Raw genomic sequence first — 21,136 nt, forward strand, 5'->3', positions numbered from 1 at the left:
ACAAAAAAAGAATAAAGCATTATAAAAATTTACAAGAAATCATTATTTTTAAAAACCCACTGCCAAACATTTTCACAATAGTTGCTGATTAAATGGTGAAACGTTTCAAATGAGCTTTTCACTTCATGATGCAAGGCAGTGTGGCGTGCTCTGCACATTACTAAGAACTGGAATTACTTCACAGAGGAGCAGCCAGGCCCTGTTATTCGCCGGTTACTCACTGAAGTGTTTCCCACCGACTGGGGCTGAGCTGAAGCTCCAAAGTTAACATTAACGGTGTGAAGTTAATCATTGCTTTTTATTTTCATAAAGTTTATCAAAATTTAACTGAACTTCCTTAAGGCACAGAGCCAGCACCTGTGACCTCATGGTCTAACTGGGCCAGGGCGTCCCCAGCACGGACCACAGTGGGGCCTCAGGCATGCAGCCAGCCTCTTCTGTCCACTGGAGCCGAACAGGGAGAAGCAGCGGATGGGAGACCTCCATGATTTCCCCTTGGCGCCCTTCCTGCCTGTCAGGGCTCTCGCTGCCCTTTCTTGGGCAATTTCCTGCCTGGAAGCCCCATTTTCCTCATCTATAAAATGAGAATAATGATAGCAATTATCTCCAGGGGAACAGTGAAGGGTAAGATAGTGCATTAAAGTCATGTAGGGCAGGGGACAGCACACAGGAAGGCTCCATTAAATATTTAACGAGGTGGTATTAATAATTAGTAGCTATTGTTTTACCAATAGTTTGCAAAACATCTCTCTCTTTACAAAGTAGAACACTGCATTAGAGTTTCTCAAACAGAATCATTCCATTTTAGAAAAAAGTCTCATAAAGATGGCGGCGGAAAGGTGGGGAGGAAATCTGCACAGGAAGGAAGGAAGGATCTTAAGAACTGAACAACCAATTTCCAAACCAGACAACAAGTCGTGCATGTGGACAGTGAGAAGACACAGCCAGGTCTAACTGAAGGGAACAGATGCGGCAACAAACCACTTCCACTTCCCGGCCAGCTCCAGGGGGACAGACAGCGCAGGGCAGCAGGGCGGAAGCTGAGGCAGTTCCTGCCCTCCGGGTTCTGGCCGGATCTGAGGCCTGCACGCAGGGCTGTCCTCAGAGGTAGCTGAGGAAGCCTTCGGACAGGGACTCGGCAGGCTGAGAGGCTTTTTCCCAGAGGAATAAATAAGCCCCGTGTGGGGGAGAGGAAAACCCCCGAATGTGTGGACAGTAAGGAACAATGCATTTCTAGCAACTGGGTGGAGAAGGGGCTGAGGAGGCAGAGGGCTGCTCTGCATGTCTAAAGCTCCAATGTGTACTACAAACGAAACCTCGACAGGGTTGAGTTTCTTTTAGGGTCCTCAATTTGCTAGCTTTAAAAACAAGAGTGAATCCCCAGGTAATGTCTGGATCTTGTTCCCAAGCCGACTTCTGTTGACAGACCATGAGGTGTTGCTTAGAACAGAAAAGGCAGTCCAGGGCCTGTGTGCAGCATGCAGACACAGTGCTGACCTGAACAGGCATGGAGGGCGGTGGGGAGACCGGGCTTGGAGGGGCTCCTGCGTGGCTGGCCTGGACCTTTATGAGCAATGTTTCTGAGAGCGGTTTATGGGAGATTAGTCCTAAAAGATATTTCCAAGAACAAATAAATCAGGTTTGCAAAACACTTACACAAGATTCACATCTAGAAAGTTCTCCATGCACAGGAGTATTTTAAAAGCTCTGAGAGGTCTTGCAAGAAAGGAACCAGCTTACATCTGCTTGACCATCATTTGCAAACTTACAGGATCTTTGGCCTTCAAGAGGCAGGGTGGGGGCTGACACACTCTTGGAGAGAGGAGGACGTGAAGGGACAGTGCAGATGCACTTTCTTCTCGAGGAGGTACTCTTGGAAAACACCATGGAAGAGCAACATGCATGCGATCTGAGGTCTGCTGAGAGCTGTGCTTCATACAGTTGACTCAGATATTGTCACAGCAGCCCCTGTGGTCTGGATCATTATCCTTGTTCACTAATGAGCAAACAGGCTCCTGAAACAACTCAAGAACATATTAAAACAATGTCCATTTGAAGTAGCACAAAATGCTCCAGTTAGCCAGGCCTGTATTTTACTAGTGGATTGTTTGGTTTGTTATTAACATCTTGCAAAATATTCTCTGGGAACTGCTGTTTTGACTCACTCTCCCCTACGCAGTATGCGCACGTGGGGCTTTCTGCCCTGGCAGTGGCAGCTGCACGGCTACCCTCGCCAGTGCTGCCTGCAGTTGACTGGGTCTCCCAGGCCCCTCCGTGCCTCAGCTGGGGCTTGTCCACTAGCACTTTCCTGTGGACATAAAATACAAGCCACACACACATGAAGTCAGGAATTTCTAGCAGCCACTATTTTAAAGACTCAAAGGAAACAGATAAAGTAATTTAATTTAATCCAATGCATCCAAAATCAGCACTTCAACAGGGCCTCCTGGAGGCCTCCAGGACAGGGCCATCTAGGCCTGCAGCACTTGCAGGGTGTGGGAGGAACGTACAGTCAGTGCAGATTTGGGGCTCAGGAGGCAAAGGGACCAGAACTCAAACCCTCACTTCTCTGCATCCAATCTGCATGACCCTGGACAGGTCACTTTGGCCATCTGCACCTCAATTTCCTCATCTGTGGTGTGGAAATGGCTGCAGTTCCTCGTGAAATGTCGGGACGGCCTGGTACCCGGTGTCCTCCAGTGGTAAGGGCTGTGGTGACCCTGTCCCTTGGCATGAGTGCCGCTGTGTGGCTCATCTGCTGCCTGACTCTTCACTGCAGCCTCTGGGGCCCCCGGGACTGCTCAGGGTGCCTGCTGGGAGTCACAGGCAGGCGCGTTGCTGCTCTCCACAAAGCTGTGATAGGCCCTGGGGAGCAGATCTCCCATTCCTTGATACAGGGATCGCCCAGTTCACAGGGTTTGCACGCCAGGCCCTTGATGCCCCCAATGCCCATGTCTCAGCGGCCACAGAAGTGAGTGGCCACAGGTGCATCCACCCTCTGACGACGGGCGTCTCTCCAGCACCCTGGCCCAGCTGAGAGAGCTCCATGGATTCATTTACTTTTAAATCATGTTTTGTGGCTATTTGCTCAGCTCTTGCCATGACACCCTAATTCCTTAAATGGATGAAGGGCCCACTTCCGTTCTCTACAGGCTTGCGAATGTGCCTTGAACGATGTCACCAGTTTATTCTCAGTCGCCCTCACCCTGAGAGCAGGTGCACCCAACTGCACTGGGCTCGTGCTTCTGAACACGTCCTTTCCAGGCAGCCTTTCCTGTGTGTCACCACCGGAAGGGACCCTGGCCTGGGATCAGAGCCCGGAGCTGCCATTCCCCTGGCTCCATGATGAGGCAGTGCTGGGCTTTGATCCTCTCACCCACTGAGAGGGGATGGAATGCAGGTTTTTACTACAGTTTCTTTCACTGCTAAAAATGTAAGAGTTCTTAATATCTTATAAGGCAAAAGTCACAGTGATGAAAATTTATGTCCTAAGTTTCAAAAGGGGCAAAATCCAGCAGAGTGTGCTCACATGAACACACATGCAAAACAACATACCTGCATTCTTTTCTGAGGTACTAGGAACTGAATAGGCCTCTGCACTGAGCTACACCCCAATCTCCTTTTTACTTATTAGTTATTTATTTATTTTTGAGATAGGATCTCACTAAGTAGTTACTAAATTGCTAGGTTGGCCTTGAACTTGCAGTTGTCCTGCCTCAGCCTTCCAGAGTCCTGAGATTACAGGAGTGAGGCAAATTTCAGCCATATCTGCATTCCTAAGCATGCAGGACTTCCGCTGTAGCTGACTTCACCTGTGAGGAGTGTGAGGGCCACACCCTGCACAGATACACCCACTGGACACTGGAATCCGTGTTTCTGCATACTAATTAGAAATAAAAACAGCAGGCCTGTTCTCTTGTCCTAGACATGGCTGTGAACAGCAAACCCTGAATAAGCCCTTCCTATTCCATTTCTGTGCAGCTGCACTGTACACCGCGGCTCCACCACACTGTCCTGCTGCATGTTTGGTGCTGGCATGAAATCTACTGTGTATGAGGTGTTTCAGTAAAAGACTAAGAAATACTAATAGAAAACAAAAAGAATCTTTAAATATCTTAGCAGAAGAGTGCCACTTTAACTCTTTTCATATACCAAGCACATTTTTCATTCCCTACTCTAATGCTAAAGACATACTGAGAATTAAGAATCAGCAGAAAAGGAAACATGTAACAACATTACCCGATTTATTTCATTCCTTCTCAAAGCCGGCCAGCCTCACGCAAAGCCTGCCTTGAACCACATACTGCAGGTATGCAGGCTCCTTTAATGACACCAGAGCATTTTCTACACATCAATGATTTGTGTTTACACAGAATCATCTGATTACGCAGACATCTGATTCACACAAAAAAACACAAATGAAAAACTCACCAGAAGAGGCTACAAGAATGACTGTAGCAACCCGATCTATCATAAGGAAGCAAAATTTGGTGGATACAAAGTTACAAATCTTAAATCTCAATGGCATGATAAAATAGCACACGATGAAGTGAGTGGCCTTAGATCCAAGAAGTCCTACAATGTTTCCCTTTGAAAACAGCCCGTTCATTCCTAAAGGACCCTTCCTGCCCCCTTCAGCCTCTTTGATTTTCAGGGCCTTTGTAAAGAAAGACGTGCACCGCACCCCGAGTCAGGTGCTTTCTGGGAAGCTGAACACATCCACAAGCGCCCACACGGAGACCGGGTCCCAGAGCGAAGTGACAGGGGCTCCCCAGATCTGTGGGGAGGAGGCAAGAAAAGTGGGCGCCTGGGCAGGAAGTGCGGGACAGGCAGCCCAACGTGGCACTTCCCACTCCCAACTACTGCCTGGCTCTTCTGGGCTTCAATCCAAACAGTAGCAAAGGTGGTCTAAGTCAGTGCTGTAACTAGGATGTCTCTTTCTGCAGGAAAAAGTCAACCAGGCTATCAGGGCTCTACACACTAAGGGTCAAAACAATCGAACCCCCGTACTGCGTGCACCTAAACGGCTCTGAGAAGTGACAGGCAGGCTCCCTCTGGGCCTGCTTGCGGGCTGGGGACTGGCTCAGCCGTCAAGTCTTTGCCACTGCATCCTAACCTTAAGATGAAAAAAGCCGAGGCAATGACCATAGGAAGTGGAATGGAAACAAGCAGAGCCAGATGTAGTGAAAGCAACACGGAATGAAAACCATTTTAAGTAGCAAGTGAACAGCTAGTAGGTAAAATGGAAATGCAACATGCAGACCTTGTTCAGATGGCACTCTGACTGAAGACTGTCAAAAGGAAATCAACCAATAACAAATGGTGGTGGGGCTGTGGGGAAAGAGGAACCCTGCTCCACTGCTGGTGGGAGTGCAGACTGGTGCAACCACTGTGGAAATCAGTATGGAGATACCTCAAAGAACTAGGACTGGAAATCCCATTTGACCCCGCTATTCCCCTGCTGGGAATCTTCCCCAAAGAATTAAAATAATCATACCACAGTGATATATGTGCACCCATGTTCGTAGCAGCACAGTTTGTGATAGCTAAAATTTGGAAGCAACCCAAATGCCCATCAACTGGAGACTGGATCAAGAAAATGTGGGTTTTTAAAAATAAAATGGAGTACTACCCAGCCATAAAGAATGAGAAATTAGAGACATTTATAGCTAAATGGATGCACATTGAGGCCATACTCTTAAGTGAATAAATAGGACACACATGTGTAAATACCGAATAGTTTCTCTAGTGAGAAACTGAAAGTGTAAATAAGGATTAAAAAAGGTATAATAGATAATGTGAACTAGGAAGAAAAGGGGCAAAGGGGAAGGGGAAGTGGGAGGGGTAGGGAAAAGAAAGAAGGGAATGGAATTAACATGAAAAAATGGAAACCAAGTCTTTGTAAATAGGGAGGATGGAGGGGTTGAAGGGAGGGCAGGGAAATGGGGAAAAATAAGAACCAAGAGAGATTATATAAAGCTGCAAATTTCCAAGGATGAATGTCATTATATTGTATACATAAAATGTACCAATAAAATTAATTTTTAAAGAAAGAATGAAAAAGGAAATGGGAGAATCAGAGCAGTTCTAATGTAAATACTGTACAGTGATGGGAAAAATTACTATTAATCTTGCTCACCATAATAAAAAATATCTCATTGACGTAGAAAAATATCTTCATTTTTATATACTGGGATATTTAGAGATACACGACATCTTGGGTTTGCTTTAAAATACTCCAGCACCAACAAAAATAAGAAGTGAATTTGGAAAACTCATAGTCATTAATAAAAGTGACCAATGTGTGGACAGCAGTTTATTTAACTGCCACCTCTACTTTGCATATGCTTGAAGACCATCATAATAAAATGTTTCTTAAAAAACTAGATAAAAAGTTTTAAAGTAAACAGAATAAATGAGAACAAATGAAAGAATAAAAATTTCGAGCCGGAGATTTAGTGATCCTTGGTACCAATAAAAAAAAAAAGAATAAAATTTTCCATATTAGAAATATTTACTATGATTCTTCCATAATTTCATTGGAAAATGCACTACTTATCTCAGTGTTAAAAAGAAAAAGAAAAGTGGTATTTTATATAAATCCCAAGAAGCAAATTAAGCTGAGGAAATCAGGTGGAGAGTTCAGTCATTAGGCTGGGTGTGGGGCTGCACAACTGCAGTCCCAGCTCTCGGGAGGCTGAGGCAGGAGGATCTTGTGAGCTGGAGGCCAGCCTGTGGGACACAGCGAGTTCAAGGCCAGCCTGCACTGCACAGTAAGGCCGTGTCTCAAAAAATAAATAAGAGTATAGTTGCTTAAAACAGTAAAAAAAAAAACCAGTAATTTTCTAATAATTCACAGTGAATCCTAGAGGTCACCGCTTATACTGACTGTTTATTACACAGACAGCCTTTGAAGAATACAAAGAAAAACTGGTAAGGAACAAAAAAGGGATCAGTGAAAGGAAATGGGACAAAATGATAAAGTCAGAGGAGCGACTCCGCTCAACGCTTCAGGCGCCGTCCTGGACCTCTCTGCGCCAGGCTCGCACCCCTGTGTCTGACGCAGCTTCCTGTCTGCTGCTGCGCCAGGCGCTGGCTCTGAGCGCTCCGGGCCTGCACTCGCTGGGCTGCCGCATCCACCGGCTCTCGCCTTCGCGACTGCGCAGGGTGCGTCCGCGGCAGGCGGGCTCGCCCTCGTCACTGGTCGGAAAGCGGTGAGGTGAGGCCAGGCTCCCGCACCTCCTGGACCCCGCGCTGTCCCGGACTTGTTTCCATGCCGCCCTCCTCGGGGCCCTGGTTCTGTCTCTCACTCCCGGGAGCTCCCAGGGCCGCTGGTCTAGTTAGCTAACTGGGCTGAATTATTAACGGGATCCAAGGTTACTGGATAACCAACCAGGAGGCTCTGTGCAGAGGCCAGCGCCTGAGACACCACACCGCTGGTGAGTCCCAGGCGTCCCGGTGGGGATCTGAGCACCAGGACGCCCTCCTGAGGCCAAGCGAGGTCCAGACAGGCAGCCCAGAGCGCCTGGCAGCAGGAGGACTTCCCACAAAGGCAGCCGCGGCCAGCAGGAGCGCGCCAAACATCCCTGCAGCCAGGCCAGGAAACCGGGTGCGCGAGCTCTGTGGCCTGGGCCAGTCAGCTTCGCGGGCTGCGTTGTCTCAGTTTTCCTGGCGGCCGGGATTAAAACACGCGTGCTCAACGAATGAGACTGTCAGTAGGTCATGGGAGGGCGGAACCAGACACAAGCCGAAGAGCACGCTCTGGGAACGAGAGTGAGGCGCAGTCCCCCGGATGGCAGCCTTCGCCGGTGTCTGCTCGCTATGTGGCGCACCCGAGTACAAGAGCACCGGACCTGGGTTCAAAGCTCAGGCCCACTGGAGCGGCTCGGTGACTTTAGACAAACTGCTCAACCTCTCTGAGCTGTAATGTTTCTCACTGTAAGGCAGCGGCCCTAGCACTTACCCTTCAGAGCTGACGGCCGTCTTACACAACACAGTGTGTAAAGTGTGAAGCACAGAGAGCCCTTGCGCACATAACAGCCTGGCGAACAACGGCTCTAATGATCGCCTCGGCTTTCCCGGCCTTCGTGCCGGCAGCATGAGGATCCAATCAGGAGGTCGGGGTGCACTCTAACGGGAGTGATGACCAGAGTCCCCAGGACCTGGTGAAGACCAAACCATGGCCACCTCAGGTCCGTCGGACAGGAGGCAACCCAGCGAATGAGACAGAGACCCAGTTCTGAGGGCCACAGCAGGCCTGTGCTGTGTCTGAGAGACTATCTAAAAACAAAACCTCCAGTCTTCAGTCCCAAGGGGCGCGGCACTGCCCCAGCAGCTGGTCTCCAGTGACACGTGTCATGGGCTACAAAATGCCCACAAGCCACTACCCCCACGTTTGAATTGTATTTTGTGATTATGAAACTCATAGAATCATGGCAAAAGAGTAAAAACGTACAAGAACACAAAACTTGTTTGCCTATGTTCCCGGCAACCAGATACAATCGCTAGTATTTTTAGGCCTCTGTTTCCATTTTTGAGACACCTGGGATCACCTCACACATGAGTTCATCACCAGCTCGCTCGTGTCCGGGTGTCCCTGTGCGTGCTAGAGTGAACCGATGCCAGCACAGGTCTGCACCCCAATTCACTGACCTGTCCTCCTCCTCCTCAGGGCCGGGTGGGTTGTTTTTCTTTGCTACAATAACCCAGGACTGAGAGGTTCGTAAACACCCTCACACAACTGTCCAGTTGCTTCCTTAGAAGTGGGACTGATCGGTCAGGGAGTGTACAATCCCTAAATGCCCGAGGAAACAAAGAACAACCAGCCTTGCTGAGATGGGAGGATGAAGGAGAAATTTCTGTAACAGGACGGCAGTGTCTTGTCTACTGGCCTTCAGCATCACCCCCACACACACCTACCAGGAAGCCTGTCCTGTTCCCTGATAAGAACCACCAACTCCTTCTGTGAAAGTCAGGTCAAAGGAGGCACCACTAAGGATTGTGTGTGGAAGCCAGCCGTGTGCAGGAGCAGAAGTGCCTTCGAGAGCTCCGCGCCCTCCTGCAGGCTCCTCAGGCTGTCCCTGGGCCCGCTGGGGCGGAGGGCTGCACGCAACAAGCTCGGATGGCCTGAGGAGCCCCGGGAGGGGCCACAGCAGTCACAAAGCCACGCTGCAGAAGACCCTACAGCAGAACAAAAGACAAATGAAGAAACACTGCTGCTCGCCAGGTCCAGCGTTCGCTCGCCCTGGGAATCTTTCTGGCCCTGGTTACCACAGAGCTCCAGGAGATCGTCTCTGGGTCTGGTATTTATGTCTCCCTTCCCACTACAGTGTGTTGTTTTCTGTTTTCATTAATTTTTTAAAAATGTGTTATTCAGTAATTGCCTACCCTCTGCTAAACAGTCCTTGGAGCCTGCATTATTTCATACTCAGTTCAAGTGAAAGGTCCACATTTTCTTTGTATTCTAAAATGTGTTTGGCATCACCCAACTACCTGGAATATGGAGAGTTCCTGGTTTATCCTCCTGGTGTAAAGGAGCTGCTCAATTTTTTTATTTTTTTGTACCGGGGATGGAACTTAGGACCTTCACTTACCAGGCAGGCATGGCGCCACTGAGATACATCCCGGGCCAAGAGTTGCTCAATTAATGCTCTGTGGCCAAATTAAAAAACGCATGCATGAATGAACACACAAGGTCGTAGGTGCCTTTCTAAACCCACGAAGTTTCTATTACATCACACTCTTCTTCAGAGGTCTTTGAAATACGCTATCTCACATGCTTTTTCTGAGAATTATACACCAAGAATGGGAAATGAGCACAACGCTCCCATCTGTACAGGGCAGTTCGCAACAGCCCGAGTGCCTGCCCTGCCCTGCTGGGCTTCCCACAGTGTGGCAACTGCAGCCACAGCCAGGGCAGCGGGGACCGGTGGCTGGGCTGGGTCCCAAGCAGGCGGGAGAGCTGTACTCAGAGGCAAGGTATCATCCTGGAACAGATATCTAATTGGGCATCCTGTGACTCTGTCTCATCTGGACAGGACTAGCTGAGTGAAGACCTGAGGCTGACCTCCCTCACCGCCAGAACAGACCTGGAAGGCACTGACACAGGAAGTCAAGTCCGGAGAACCCAGAAGCCAGGGAGGCTGGGGGGTGACTGCTGCCCCACGCTCAGCTGCAGCAGCGGCTCTCACATCTAGTTGAACACCTGAGTCACTCGGAGCACTTACTGAAATCTGACTCTGCTCCAGCTCACTTCCTGCTAGATGCTTTGTTCGTTTTTGAAGAACCTGCATTGTGTGAGACTTCCAGGGTTCTGCAGAGATTTCCTGGAGGTTACCAACCATGGCTCCTGCTTGGATGGGAAAACCTCGGTGCCAAATGGACCCTGCTGGGAGGCAGCCCTTTTTCCCTGGGAGGGGGACGACTCCCACCCCCAATCTGTAGTCACTGCCTGCGTTCCAAGATTCCATGCCCTGCTGCTCTGTCCCTCCAATGGTGCTTCAAATCGGGACATATTCCAGAACTCTTTCCAACTGTTCTGAATCTCCTGTACCTAAATTCAAACAGGGGGTATAGAAGCAGCTGGAAGAGAGAACCCAGAGCAGCAGAGTCCAGCAGGAACCTCTGGAAGAGCCAACCCAACTTCCAGGCCCCTGACTCGCCACGCAGGGGGAGGGGAGACACACCACACGGCTCTGCAGCCAGCGACAATCAGAAGGAAAGGTAAAAACTGGCACTTCACAAGTGTCTGTGGGAAAGAAGGCACCTTCCATCATCCTCAATATTTACCCTTTGAGAATGCTCTTCCTAGTCTTTTTAATAGGATATGACAAGGACTTGTCCTGCGCCCAGAACTGAGTATCTACTAACTTGGCAATGCGCTTAACAAACTGATTGCTGAGTATTTTCTTGAAGGCCACTGTCGAGACGCTCCCCACTCCACGCGCTTGGGCACACTTTAGATAGGTCATGGAGTAAAACAGGCGTGGGCTCCCGTGGATATGCCATGGGGCTTCAGGCAGGGCACTGTCCCTGTGTGTCTCAGCTTCAGCTTGTTCATAGGTGCCAAGGAGGCAGGAATGGGGCTCATTCTATAAGTAGGCACCAAAGATCAAGTGGAACCGTGTAGGGAATACACCTCGCACAACGCCAATACAGAATGAGAAAACAATGCATCGGTTTTTAAGATGTTGGTTTGTAGCCACTCTGGGGCAGAAGAATGCCACCAAACATCACTCCTTGATGACTACCAGTGCAGACAGTATTTCAGGGTGCTGTGAATATATACTAACTACAGAGAAAGGGAAGAACCACATATTTCCTTTCTAGCTCATGCTACACACAGACTCATATTTAAAATATGCTTTTGCTGGTACAAATGTGGGAAGTGGAAAACAAAGTGTCGATGGTCTTAATAGCACGGCCAAAATTCGTGACAAAGGACTTGCTTGTGAGGTTTGCTGGTGGCAAAGTGGGCACCACGAGAGCACCTGGAACTGGTCATCTGAACACAGCTCCCACCCCACGCTGGCCGTCGGTCTCCTGCCAGGACCCCACTCCTTCCCATCCAGCCCTGGTGGTAAGGGCACAAGGAAGCCCACAGACACGTGGTGCCCTGCCCTTAAACCTGGCTACTTCGCTGTTGTCTTCTATTAAATGGTGTCCTTCAGAAGTAACACTTCCAAGAGAGGAGAAGAGAAGCACCCGATGCTGTCACAATGGAACACTGGATGCAGACAGACGACGAAACAAGTGATCATTTGAGAAGCCTCTGAGGAACTCTATTGGTCTTGAATTTGGGTCTGGTTTGGAGGTACCATAAAGACCCCAAGAAACTATTTAATTTGTTGAAGCAATTTTAAAAATAAAATTAAAAATAAAGAATAGGGAGACAAGACATGGTTCTAGAGATATGAAGTCCACACATTTTTATGAAAAGCATTTTAACAAACACGTTAAAACACGGGCCCAACTGAGGGATGATTTCTAATGGTAACTGTCATTAAGTAGAATGCAATCAGACAGGGAAGACAGTGATGGGTTGAGAAATGCAGACAAGCACAAGCTCTCCTACGCATCTGACGCGTCCACTGATACGTGTCCCGTCCCATCAGTGGCCCGACATGTTGGCGCAAGCCTGGCTGAGTGGACAGTCAGCAAAATCGTGGAAGGAATCCCACAGTGGGCACCTAAGAGTGTGATTGAACCTAAACTAACAGAGCAATGCACAGGTCCATTTCTGTATCTCTCGAAACCACAGAATATTAGCAAGACTAAAATTGGAGGGAGAAATTCTGACAAACACATAAGTTCTTTTCTGTTCCATTTGTAAGACTTTGTAATTCTACGTGGTAAAAAAAATCCACAAAAACAAATGAATAGAAGACACAAGCAAAATGCCAGCAATTTCTGATTATATATACTGTTATCACAGCCTCAAGAAATTATCAACGCTTAGTCCTAAAACAAGCAACTTCAGCAGGCGTGCGTCCCACAGGCACCAGAGTCGCCACTTTCTGCACGCACATCCCGACGCGGTACATTCTTAGCTGTGCAGCCTTCCACAAGCCACTCATGCCTTTGCAGTTTCTGCATCTGCACAGGGCATGCACCTACCTCACAGCAGGACTGGACAAAGGCAACGGCGAGGCAGTGCTCTCTCGGCAGACTGCGAAAGCACTACCTCCCGGCAGCATGGCAATGAACGCATCTGACAGCTGGGACCTCTGCTTCACCAGAAGTACATACCTGAGGTGCCACAGGCATGCTTTCCTGCTGAGGGCTCCTGCTGAGGGATGCTGCGCCTATAAATAATGTGGGGTTTGTTTTGCTCCTCTTTCTTCTCTTGTTCATCCATGGACAATAGTGGTTCAATAAAATAATCTCCATCATGGGACTGGAATGTGCCCAGCTGCAAATAAAAAGAGAGGAGAAGTTGATTTAACATAAGCCAGCCAATGGGAGGAAAAAAAGCAATGGTGTGATCCCAAATAGAGACAGGGCCATCTTATCCAATCGCTCTCCCAAGGGGCCGCTTAAGTGGAAGATGCTGCGACACACACAGACCGGTGGTTTGTTTCACTCTAGCTTATTGTGCCTGCTGTTCAGGGCTGGTGCTTCCTTGGCATTCAAGTTCCAATCACATTATTCCTACAGGCTGCTGGAGGAGAGCATTTCTGAGCCTTAAGGATGCCTGGAAAGCTAGGGACACGTCTGGGCCCCAGAAGAAGCAGCTGGCTGACTGAAGCTTCTCATGCGTTCAACTTTAGGAAGCAGTTTTGCCACCGTGTGCTCAGGTGGCACCACCTGGAACACTGGCGTACCCGGGAGGGTGTGCAGGGTGTCAGGGCCAAAGGAACCTCACTCCTGATCCCAGCACCACACCTTCCCTCCCATCTGCCCCAAGACTCAGCATTTTATCTGTCAGTTGGAGATAAAGATGCTTTCTGTAAAAGCTAATCACACAAATTAAATGTGATGGCCCAAATAAAGTGCTTGGCCAACTGCCTGATACCTCAAGGGTACTCAGAACACGTGAGCAGTTGCTGGTGTTGACCTCTCGCCCCAGGTTCCTGCTCGCTTAATCCAACATGCTAAGCACTTGAAAAAGGTCACTTTTTCTCCTCCCCTCCCCACAGAGCTACTTAGAAATGATCAGTGATGCCTCTGGTTTAAACCACCCAGACCAAGAATGATGAATACACAGAGAAGTACTCCACCACCCAGTCAGTGGTGTTTACAGAAGAAACTGCTCACTCCGGCCTCCTCCTCCACTCTCCTGTTCCACACGCTGGAAAGCATCAGAAGCCCCCTGCCCTGCCCTGGGCACACAAAAAATGACGGTCCTCAAACCTCTGTGGCACCAGTGAAATCCAGAGCTCGTGAGAGTTAAGTAATTGTGTACTGCTAAAATCCAATCTCCTGCACATGACCTCTTGGGTAGAACCTGGGAGTCATACTTTTAATGAACTCCCAGGAATTCTTTTTCTCAATAAACTATGAGAAACACTAAGCTAAGACACTGGTTCTCAAATCCAAGCAGCATCAAAAGTGCCTGGGGAGTTTTTTTTTTTTTAATTAGATTTACAGATTCAGAATTCCTGGAGGTGAGGACCAGAATCTGGATTTTAAAAGTAGTTCTGTACATAATCGAGGAAGCACTGGTTTAAAGAAAAGAAAACATAAAACAAAAAATAACAACAAAAAAACAGCCCTCAGGTGGTCCAAGCAAGAAGCAGAGTGGCTGGCGAGCAGAGAAGCAGCTATGGGACTCATCTGTCGCCTACCCAGACACCTGTCTGCCTCAGTATGAAGCTCTGCTGTCCTCCAAGCACAGACCAGGGAGCATAACAGGGCAAGGGACCCCAGGATTGAGAAATTACCAGGACTGCTTCGGGAAGACCAGCCACCTGCAATTGGTGGGCAGAAAGCTAGTGCAGAGTTCAGGGACTGAGGATTCTAACTTTAGTCCAGTGGACTCGGCCCGAGGCGGGTGAGCAGTGCAACATGAACCTCAGGAGCCATGCCAAGTGTTTACCGTTGCTCACTGGGCGAGGGTGCTACTGAAGTGCTGAACAGGGCGGCAAGGTGCCCCCTGTGCCTGTCACTAACCAGGCACTGCTGCATGGCAGGCACTGAGTGGACTGGGGAAGCCTCCTCGGGGAGAGCGGGCAGGGCCGGGGCAGGGTGTTCAGAGGAGGGGAGCAGCACATACATCCGAGACAGAATTCGGCAAAACTGATGACCAGCCGGTGTGGGGCAGGGGATGGATTATAACAGGGAAGGAAAGATTTCTCGGAGGAATTAGGGGGCAAAGTGTTGGAAATATTATGAAGCGGCAGCTGCAGAAATGGTAAGAAGTTTTGGGAGGAAAGAAAACTCCCAGAAGGAAGACAAAGGGGCAGAGGTCAGCCGGCTCGCTTAATTTAAAGGGATACGCAGGCCCTTTTCCCCAAAAGAGGCAGGCCGCAGATTAAACGCAGCGGAGCATCTCTGCTCACTCCGTCTTTTCTGAAGCCTAGTCTTGGTTCCCAAAGAGACCACGTGTGCGCTACCACCTAAAACTACCAATGGAGATGAAGGTTCTGAGCAGCAAAATATTTATCCAACTGCTGGGGCCACTGGGGCGGCGGCGGGGAGAGTGCAGAGGTGGGTGCCGCTGTGGACAAACTTCACGCGCACATGCAGCCCTCAGGCGTCCTGGAATTGCGGGGTGCGTCCCTTCTCTGGAGCCCCACACCGACACCTGCCCGCTCGGCCTCAGCCTCACAACCGAAGGGTTCCCGCGTCGGACCCAGGCCTTGGGGCTGGGTGACTCGCCAAGCACCCCCTCCCCTCGCCAAACGCGCTGCGGGCTGGGCGGCTCGGCGTCGGTCGGCGGGGGCTGCAGGTGCCTCCCCCATCAGGCGAGGCCGCCCACGCCGGCTTTAGGCCTCGCCCCGCCCGAGCTCCGGACCCGGACCGAAGACCGCGCTCCGCCGCGCACCTCGGGGCCGCGAGGGTGGGGTGAGTACCCTAACGCCACCTAGGGGAGGCGGAGGCGGGCCGGGGGCCCAGAGCGGGCCGCCTGCCTGAGAGTTCCTGCGTCACGCGCGGGGGACGCGCCGCCCGGGGGGTCACGGGGCACCCCGTGGGGCAGACCCTTACTGCGGGTCCCCAGAGGGAGGCCAGGGGCTGCCCCACTGGGCCTGGCGGCGGGCGGGCGGGCGGGGAGGCCGGGAACCGGGGTCGCGGACCCTCCTGGGATCCCAGGCTCAGCGCGTCTTTGGGCGCCCCGCCCACGGACCCTAAGGAACCGCGCTCCGTACAGCGCTCTGCCGAGTCCCAGGAGCGGCGCCGGGTCCCGGGAAAGCCGAGGCCGCGCCCGGGCGGCCCCCAGCTTCTCCCGCTCTCGCAGCGTCCCAGGCCACCCCGCCAGCAGGGTGCAGAGTCGCGCTGCGCCGCGCCCCTCTGCGCCTCCCAGGGTCGCAGCCGAGGCCGGCCCCTCCCCTCCCCGGCCCCGCCCCGGCCCCGCCCCTGAGCCCTGGGCCCGCCCTTCCGTCCAGGACGACGGCCGCCTCCCGGCCAATCCAGCGCCGCCCGGAGCCCTCGCGCCCACCGCAGATAAAAGGCCCGAGGCCGCCAGGCCCGCAGGCCCCGCCCCGTGTCCAAACACGTGCGAGGCGCTCTCGCGGCCGGCGGGGCTGTCAGCCTCGGCCCACTCGGGCGCGCCCTGCGCTCCGAGCTCCGCTCCGGCCGGCCCAGCCGCTGCAGCTGCGCGAAACCGCGGCGGGGGCAACTTTCTCTCCTCCAGGCCCCCGCGTCCCTCGGGCTGCGCACAGCCGCGCCGACTGCGGCCCCAAAGGCTCCAAAGCCTCCGGCGCCCCTCCGGGGTGAACGCCGCCTCGGCGTCACCCTCCGTCCCATCCGGGGACCACGGGGGCCAACACTTCGGGCCCAGCGCGCCTCGGCGCTGCCATCTCCAGGCTGGAGAGCGCCCGCGCCCACTTACCATTCCCGAGCAGAGGCTGAGCACGGCCGTGTGCGCCGTCTCGGCGTTGACGTGGCCAGTGTAGAAACAGTGTTGGAGCTCCGTTTCCTCCTCGGAATAAAACTTAGTCTGGTTCACCCCCGGCGCCCCGAGGAGAGTGACAGTGAACAGTGGAGCGATAAATCCGGCCTGGGCGGTGAGGTTAAACAGAAAGTGTTGGCCGAAGGCGGAGAGGCGGTAATGCTCCTGCGAGGAGGTAGAGGAGGACGTGGAGGCAGAGGGGGAGGCGGAGGCAGGCCGGGGCTCAGTGGCCGGGGCCGGGGCCGGGGCCGCGCTCCGCCGCCTTCTTCGGAAGTGCACGTCCGTGGGAAGAGGTTCTCCGCCCGCGCCCACTCGCACGGGAGACGCGATTTCATACTCGCTCAGGGTCTCCAGTAGTTTGGCTGCAGAGAGATGCAAAGATGCATGAGCCCGTGGTGCCGTTCCCGCAATTTTCAACTCGGCGGGGACAGGGCTCGGTCCGGACTTATTTCCTGCCGCCGCAGGGGGTCCTTTAACCGGTAATCAGTGGCTAAACATTTGCTGAGCACCTACTGTACAACGCAAGTCAGAAACTGGCAGGCACTGAGGGGACTTTGGGAAGCCAGACAACGAGCAAGTCAGGGTACAGAAGAAAACTTTAGATCCCGACAAGTACTCTGAGTAAAGCATGCGCTATCTGGAGAGCCCAGCTACTAAGTAACTTTCACTCGGGGCAGGGGTGGGCTAGGCCGCAGTAAAGGGGAGGGGCGCCTGCATTTGTTGCCAGTGTCTCACGGACTGTGGCTGGGAACGGCCGGGAGGAGAGCGGCTTTCCAAGAAGAGCAGAGCCCGGGCTGCAGGGCGCCCCGCGGGGCCGAGCTCGGGGCGAGGGTCCCAGGCCCGGCCTTGTTACCTTGCCTCGGGTGCAGCCTGTCCTTGCGCACGGCGGCCGCGGCGTCCAGGCTCCGCATCCCGGCCGGGCCCCGCACCACAAGCGCTAGCAGTGCGACCCAGGGTACCAACTGCATGGTGCTCCCCACCCTGCGGCCCCGCTGCCCTTCTGCCCGCCCCGCAGAGCGCGGGCTGGAGAGCGCCGGCCGCCGACGTTCCACTTAGGAGTCGCTGAGGTCTCGCGCCGAGGGTCCCGTCTGCGCCCGGCTGAGCAACGCTGCCGCCTGCCGAGAGCTGGGCGGCTCGGGCCGCGGGAGGAGCCGGAGGAGCGGGACTGGGGCTCGGCCGCCCGGCCGCATACTGCCCGAGCGGGCGGGGAAGGCGCGAACCTGCGCTCCGAGGCGCCGGGCGCCCTGTGCCGCCGGGGAAGCGCGGCGGCCTCTTGAATGGGGGCTCGGGGGCGGGGGCGCGGGCCTGGCCGCTGGAGCCTGGGGCCGCCCCCGGGAGGAGGGCCGGGGAGGGGACAGCTGCGGGCCGCCCCTCCCAGCGCCCGCCCGCCCGAGGCCAGCCGCCGGCCGCTGGGGCCGCGCCTCCTCCCGCGAGGCTGAGCTGAGGGTCGCTGCGGTGCGGGCGGCAGGGAGACCGGGAGACCGCAGGCGCCCCCCCCCCCGCCTCTCCGCCCTGCGGCCTCTCCGCCCGCGCCTGCCCGCTGTGACCGGATGCGGCACCTGAGCCCCGCTCCGCCGACCCGCCCACCCCGAGTCTCCAGACCGAGCGCTGATCTGGGCTCGGCTTCGGGCTCCGCGGAAGTTGGCGGGGTTTCCCAGCAGCGCTTTCCCCGGCCCCTTTGCGAAGGGGCCCGCGGTTTCTCTAGGTCGCGGGCGCGAAAGGCTAAGAACCGGCCTGCGGGCGGGCAGTCCCGGCCCTGCCGGCCCCAGTCATTTCCGCTGGTGGCGCGGACCCCCGCTGCCCGCCCCGCGGCACGCGCGTTTCCGGGGGCCGGGAGGGGAGCAGCGCTGTCTGCAGGAGCCCTTCGGTCTCGGTGACAGATGTGAGGGAAAGGCTTGCCCCGGGCTCCAGGCCAGGTCTCTTGCTCGGTACTGCCCCGCTCAGCACCGAAAACACGGGCGCCAGAAAGCAGACGCGGGGAAAGCCGTCCTGGAAGCTGAAGCGCGTGCCTTTCTCTGGGCGGGGGCCAGCCACTTGGAAGCCTGGGACCCCTAAAGCCGTAGGCCCAGGTTGACCAGTTAGCCGCCTGCGCCGGCGCTGTGACCCGGGTTCCCGACGGAGGCACCTGAAGGCGCGGGCGGGGACAGGCACAGCGCGGGGTGACCAGGCGGGTGTCGGGGTTGGGTTGGTGCCGGTACCGGGGACCGAACCCAGGACGCCCTGCCACGGAGCCACAGCCCTCGCTTCTCCCCCTTAAAAACTTCAGAGGCAGGGTATGGCTAAGTTGTCCGGGGAAGAACTCTAAGCATTTAAACCTTGAACCTTCAGAACAGTTCACTCAAGTGCATTTCTTCTAATACGCCACTCTCTAATACTTACTCTATGCGTAAAATCCTCACAATCCCAGATACAGTGTCTGGGAGTTGCCGAGAGCTTCACGTGGAACAAAAAAAGATCACGAAGTCAAGGTGTGAGCTGATTCCAGGGGAAAATGTTGAAGTACTGCCACTTAAATTATTCAGAAACATAGGACTTTTAAGTATTTTCCCTGAGACGATTTTCCTCTCCTCCCATTCAAACCCCTCTGATAAGCAGAAGCTAGCAGTATAGAAATGTCTTATGTGTGGGGCAATTTTTCCTGTGTGAACTCTACTTTCTTTCCAAAGCATTGCTATAAGGATGGAGTTTGAGGTTTTTAAAAAGTGGCTTCAGATACAACACAGTCATTTCCAGGAGGCCTCGGGGCAGGCGGTCCTGGGCCCTCCCCAGGCGGTGGAATCCTGCGCAAGTCTCTTTATCGTGAACGATTTCGCACATCCTTTGCTCCCGGCATTACAGTATTAGCTTCCCTTCTCATTTACCTCTGTAAACAAGCCGAGCTTCGTGATTATTATATAGGATGAGTATCTAAGCAGAAGTGTTTCTGGTTTTAGGGGATTTGGTCTGCGAGAGTGTGACAAATGACTTCTGGAGAATTGTCCCAGTTTCCTCGCCTATGTGTAGTTTTTCTTTGACTAACTTCTTTTTCTAATGCTTTTTGATAATCATCATCTCAGATATTCACTGATATTTCACAGTCTTCCCCTCAGCACCTAGTTAGTGCTCAAGAAATACCTGCTGAATGAATTTCCCATCACGGGATGAGACCCTGCAACGTCGGTTCCCGTATACAAACAGTCAGTTTGGGAGGTCAGGCCTACAGGTAGGTGCACAAAACTACCCGAATCCAAGAGGGAAGAGGGAAGGGCCCCTCACCAATCTGATCTTGAAGACGCAGTTTCGAGGTCACTTGGAGCTAACCAAGGGAGAGACTTTGGCACATCCTGTTCACCTGGGGCTGGACCGGAAGTGAGTGCTGTGGCGGGTTGAGGTGGAAGTCTTGTCGGCTGACTTCTTGAAAACGGGGTCTCAGAGGAGGGAAGTGTTGACTGACACTTGAGTCACTGATGAAAGTCGATGGAAATGACGCAGTCACTGCTTCAGGTGCCGGCCGCCGGCCGGGAAGGGGAGCTGAAGTAAAGCCAGCTTTCCACAGAAAGGGAAACCCCACCCCCAAGTGATAGGGAGGGACCAGGAGCGAGAAGGAACGGAATGGCTTCCTGAGTGGTGAGCAGCAGCTGGTGCTGGGTGGCGCTGAGCGGCTGAGCTCTGTGACCTCGGCACCAATTTCTTCTTTGCAGGATGGGAGTGGGGAGAACCCGCGTCATCTTCTCGCCAGGAGGGCAGAGGCCCCGAGGGTATTTGAAAGTCTTCTAGCTCCTGCTCCAAGCAAGGCCTGACGTTCAAGTAGTTTATGGTATCACTAGTGATAATAACATTAACTTCTCCTCAGTGATTTCCTCCTTCCTGGTAATGAGTCCTCGGAGGAGTCCTGCCCGTGAGGTTTTGTGTCTCCGTTTTCCTTTTGACAAAAGGAGTCTCGGCAAAGTGGAGAAGCGGCATCACAGAGCTGGATCTGCACCGGGCGGCTGCTCCTCCAAGCTCGTCCTCTGAGCGGCCTCCCAGCGCAGACTTCCCCAGTCGGTCTGGATCGCCAGCCTGTGCGCTTGGCTTGAGAAACGGATCTGTAGAACGTTACTGTTACTGTTTCTTCCAGTGCTACATCTAAAGTTCTGAATGGCTTGTCCTGAGCAGACTGAGGTTTCGATGTAGCTTTATTATAACCCATGGCCACCTCGGGGCGTCTTTAAGGTGCTCCGTCCTCGCCTGCTTACTCGCTTGCTGTTCTTGAAGCCGCACTCAGTGCTCTTGCCCAGCCTGCAGAGCCCCGAAGGAAGCCCACAAAGGACTGAGACTCAACACCCCACCCGGGTCCTTGGCTGCCTCGGAGCATCCTGTGGGATGAGATCCGGACCTGGGGCGAGAGCGGGACGTGCAGCTCATGTCCAAAGCAGGCGGCGCGGTGTGAGCATCCGGCTGCACGTTCGTTCCCTAAGCGTGCAGCGCGGCCCGGCGAGTACCCAGGCTGTGCTCTCCTGGCGAGGGGTCCTGCCCGAGTCCTTTGAGGCGCACCAGAAAGCTGTGTGACCCTAGTCCAGAAGTTCTCCCGCCCCAGATTAGTTCCTGGTGGCGGTGGTTGTTGTCGGG

The 21,136-nt window shown here is 53.4% G+C and overlaps 1 protein-coding gene and 1 long non-coding RNA gene across 16 annotated transcripts in view; one reads left to right on the plus strand and one right to left on the minus strand.

Annotated features, from left to right (window-relative positions):
* The window catches only part of Adamts9 (ADAM metallopeptidase with thrombospondin type 1 motif 9), a 141,169-nt gene extending 123,346 nt beyond the window's left edge, over positions 1-17,823 (minus strand). For all 12 annotated transcript variants that reach the window (XR_002391439.2, XR_015439206.1, XM_013068095.3 and 9 more), the window contains exons 1-3: positions 17,403-17,823; positions 16,490-16,911; positions 12,748-12,910 (exon numbers count right to left, since the gene is read on the minus strand). Coding sequence is in view for 10 of the 12 variants with exons in the window: in XM_013068095.3 (XP_012923549.2) it covers positions 12,748-12,910; positions 16,490-16,911; positions 17,403-17,517 (700 nt within the window). In the remaining 2 variants the exon portion in view is untranslated. The remainder of the gene's footprint in view (positions 1-12,747; positions 12,911-16,489; positions 16,912-17,402) is intronic.
* The window catches only part of LOC110347071 (uncharacterized), a 225,257-nt gene continuing 218,851 nt past the window's right edge, over positions 14,731-21,136 (plus strand). For all 4 annotated transcript variants that reach the window (XR_015439225.1, XR_015439224.1, XR_015439223.1 and 1 more), the window contains exon 1: positions 14,731-15,504. This is a non-coding gene — a long non-coding RNA (uncharacterized LOC110347071). The remainder of the gene's footprint in view (positions 15,505-21,136) is intronic.

Source organism: Heterocephalus glaber, unplaced genomic scaffold, assembly GCF_053883595.1.
Source record: "Heterocephalus glaber isolate CG9 unplaced genomic scaffold, H.glaber_assembly_v1.0 deba00001472, whole genome shotgun sequence".
NCBI classification, from domain to species: domain Eukaryota; kingdom Metazoa; phylum Chordata; class Mammalia; order Rodentia; family Bathyergidae; genus Heterocephalus; species Heterocephalus glaber.